At 45.9% G+C, this 1,728-nt stretch overlaps 1 protein-coding gene across 1 annotated transcript; it reads left to right on the forward strand.

The window, feature by feature from the left end:
* The first annotated feature begins 533 nt into the window (after positions 1 to 533).
* On the forward strand, positions 534 to 1,472 carry LOC127055955 (olfactory receptor 52D1-like). The gene has a single exon (XM_050963583.1). It carries the CDS (start codon positions 534 to 536, stop codon positions 1,470 to 1,472), a length of 939 nt encoding a protein of 312 aa, XP_050819540.1.
* Positions 1,473 to 1,728: the final 256 nt, after the last annotated feature.

A 1,728-nucleotide genomic window follows, 5' to 3' on the forward strand; every position in this document is an offset into this window, starting at 1 on the left:
GGTGCCCAGTACTACACAGAGGAGACCACAGGAGGGTGAAGCATTGACTGACTGATCTCGTGACACTGTATTTGCTGTATGATTTCCCATCCCACTCCTCCTAGAGCTCAGCGTTTTTCTGAGTTCCTGTCCATGCTTGCACAGTGAGTAGGGTTCCACTGAGCTGTGTACCATGATGCCCAGATCCCTGTCATGAGCTCATACAGTTACATTAGAATCTTGTGAGGTGTTAGGCAAATACATTGGCATAAACACTGCAGTTATTAACATCAACATTTATCTGCCATCCTGTTGCCCATTCACCTGGCTTGATTAGCTCTCTCTGAGGACTTCTCTGGGCTTGACTACAACTGCAATAATCTCTATAAATGTTCCCATCTACTTCTCGACCTCTTTCTAGACTGTTAATATAGTAAATATTTTATATTTCAATTTATTATTTGCTATAAAGTGTGTAACCCCCCTTGCTGTACTTCACTCTTTTCACAGGCACATTGAACATTTCTGAGCTCAATCAACACATTGAGAACTTCATGGCAGCTTTCAACCTCACCCCCTCTTACCCTTCAACATTCATCTTAATGGGCATCCCTGGCCTGGAAGCTGCCCACATCTGGATTTCCATCCCTTTCGCTATGTTCTACATTATCGGCCTGTTGGGAAATTTCACAGTTCTGTTTCTTGTAGGCAAAGAGCAGACCCTGCACAAGCCAATGTACCTGTTGCTCTGCATGCTGGCACTCACAGATATCGCCATACCTACTTCTGTCGTGCCAAAGGCACTGTGTATACTTTGGTTCAATTTGAAAGGCATTACTATGGGGGGCTGCCTTACCCAGATGTTCTTTCTTCACACAGTTGCTGTTATGCACTCAACCATCCTCGTGACAATGGCCTTTGATCGCTACATTGCCATATGTAACCCTCTGAGATATGCCACCATCCTCACCAATGCACGAATAGCTAAGCTAGGGATTCTAGGTTTGATCAAAGCTGTTCTCTTCATTCTGCCTATACCCCTTGTCCTGAACACATTGCCATTCTGTTCCAACCGCGTTATCCTCCACACGCACTGTGAACCTATAGCTGTGGCGAAGTTATCATGTGGAGATATTACAGTCAACAGGATGTATGGCTTAGTGATAGCGTTTGTAATTGTTGGGTTAGACCTGATGTTCATTGCCCTGTCCTATGGTCTAATCATCAGGGCCCTCCTCAGAATATCCTCCAAGAAAGCCCACCAGAAAGCCCTCAATACCTGCACAGCCCACATCTGTGTGATGATTATGTATTATACTTCTGGTTTCTTCTCCACTCTCATACATCGGTTCGGTCAGGGCATTGCTCCCCATGTTCACATCCTCTTGGCTGACCTCTATTTCCTCATCCCCCCCATGCTCAACCCTATTATTTATGGGGTCAAAACCAAAGAGCTTCGTGACAAAGCGGGAAAATACATCTGCAGAATGTGATCACTGAGGACATTGAATTTAGCCTGTGTTATGAGAGGGGGAATGGCTATGCCCTTGATAATCAAGAGTGCTCTGTCCCAGTTTGACTGAACTCAGCATTGTGTGGGGTTCACAGTCTGAGAAGTTCCTCACACCTAATCTCTCATCACTTCATCACCCAGCTCTCTCCATTTCTGAGTTCCCTCTCTCTGACCATCGCCTGACTTCTTTCAGCATGACCCATCAGCCCCCACCTCCTATCCCCCTGCCACATGGC

This window comes from Gopherus flavomarginatus, chromosome 1 (genome assembly GCF_025201925.1).
Source record: "Gopherus flavomarginatus isolate rGopFla2 chromosome 1, rGopFla2.mat.asm, whole genome shotgun sequence".
Classification (NCBI taxonomy): Eukaryota; Metazoa; Chordata; order Testudines; family Testudinidae; genus Gopherus; species Gopherus flavomarginatus.

Coding starts and splice junctions, on each gene's coding strand:
- LOC127055955 (XM_050963583.1), top strand. CDS start 534: ATGGCAGCTTTCAACCTCACCCCCTCTTACCCTTCAACATTCATCTTA.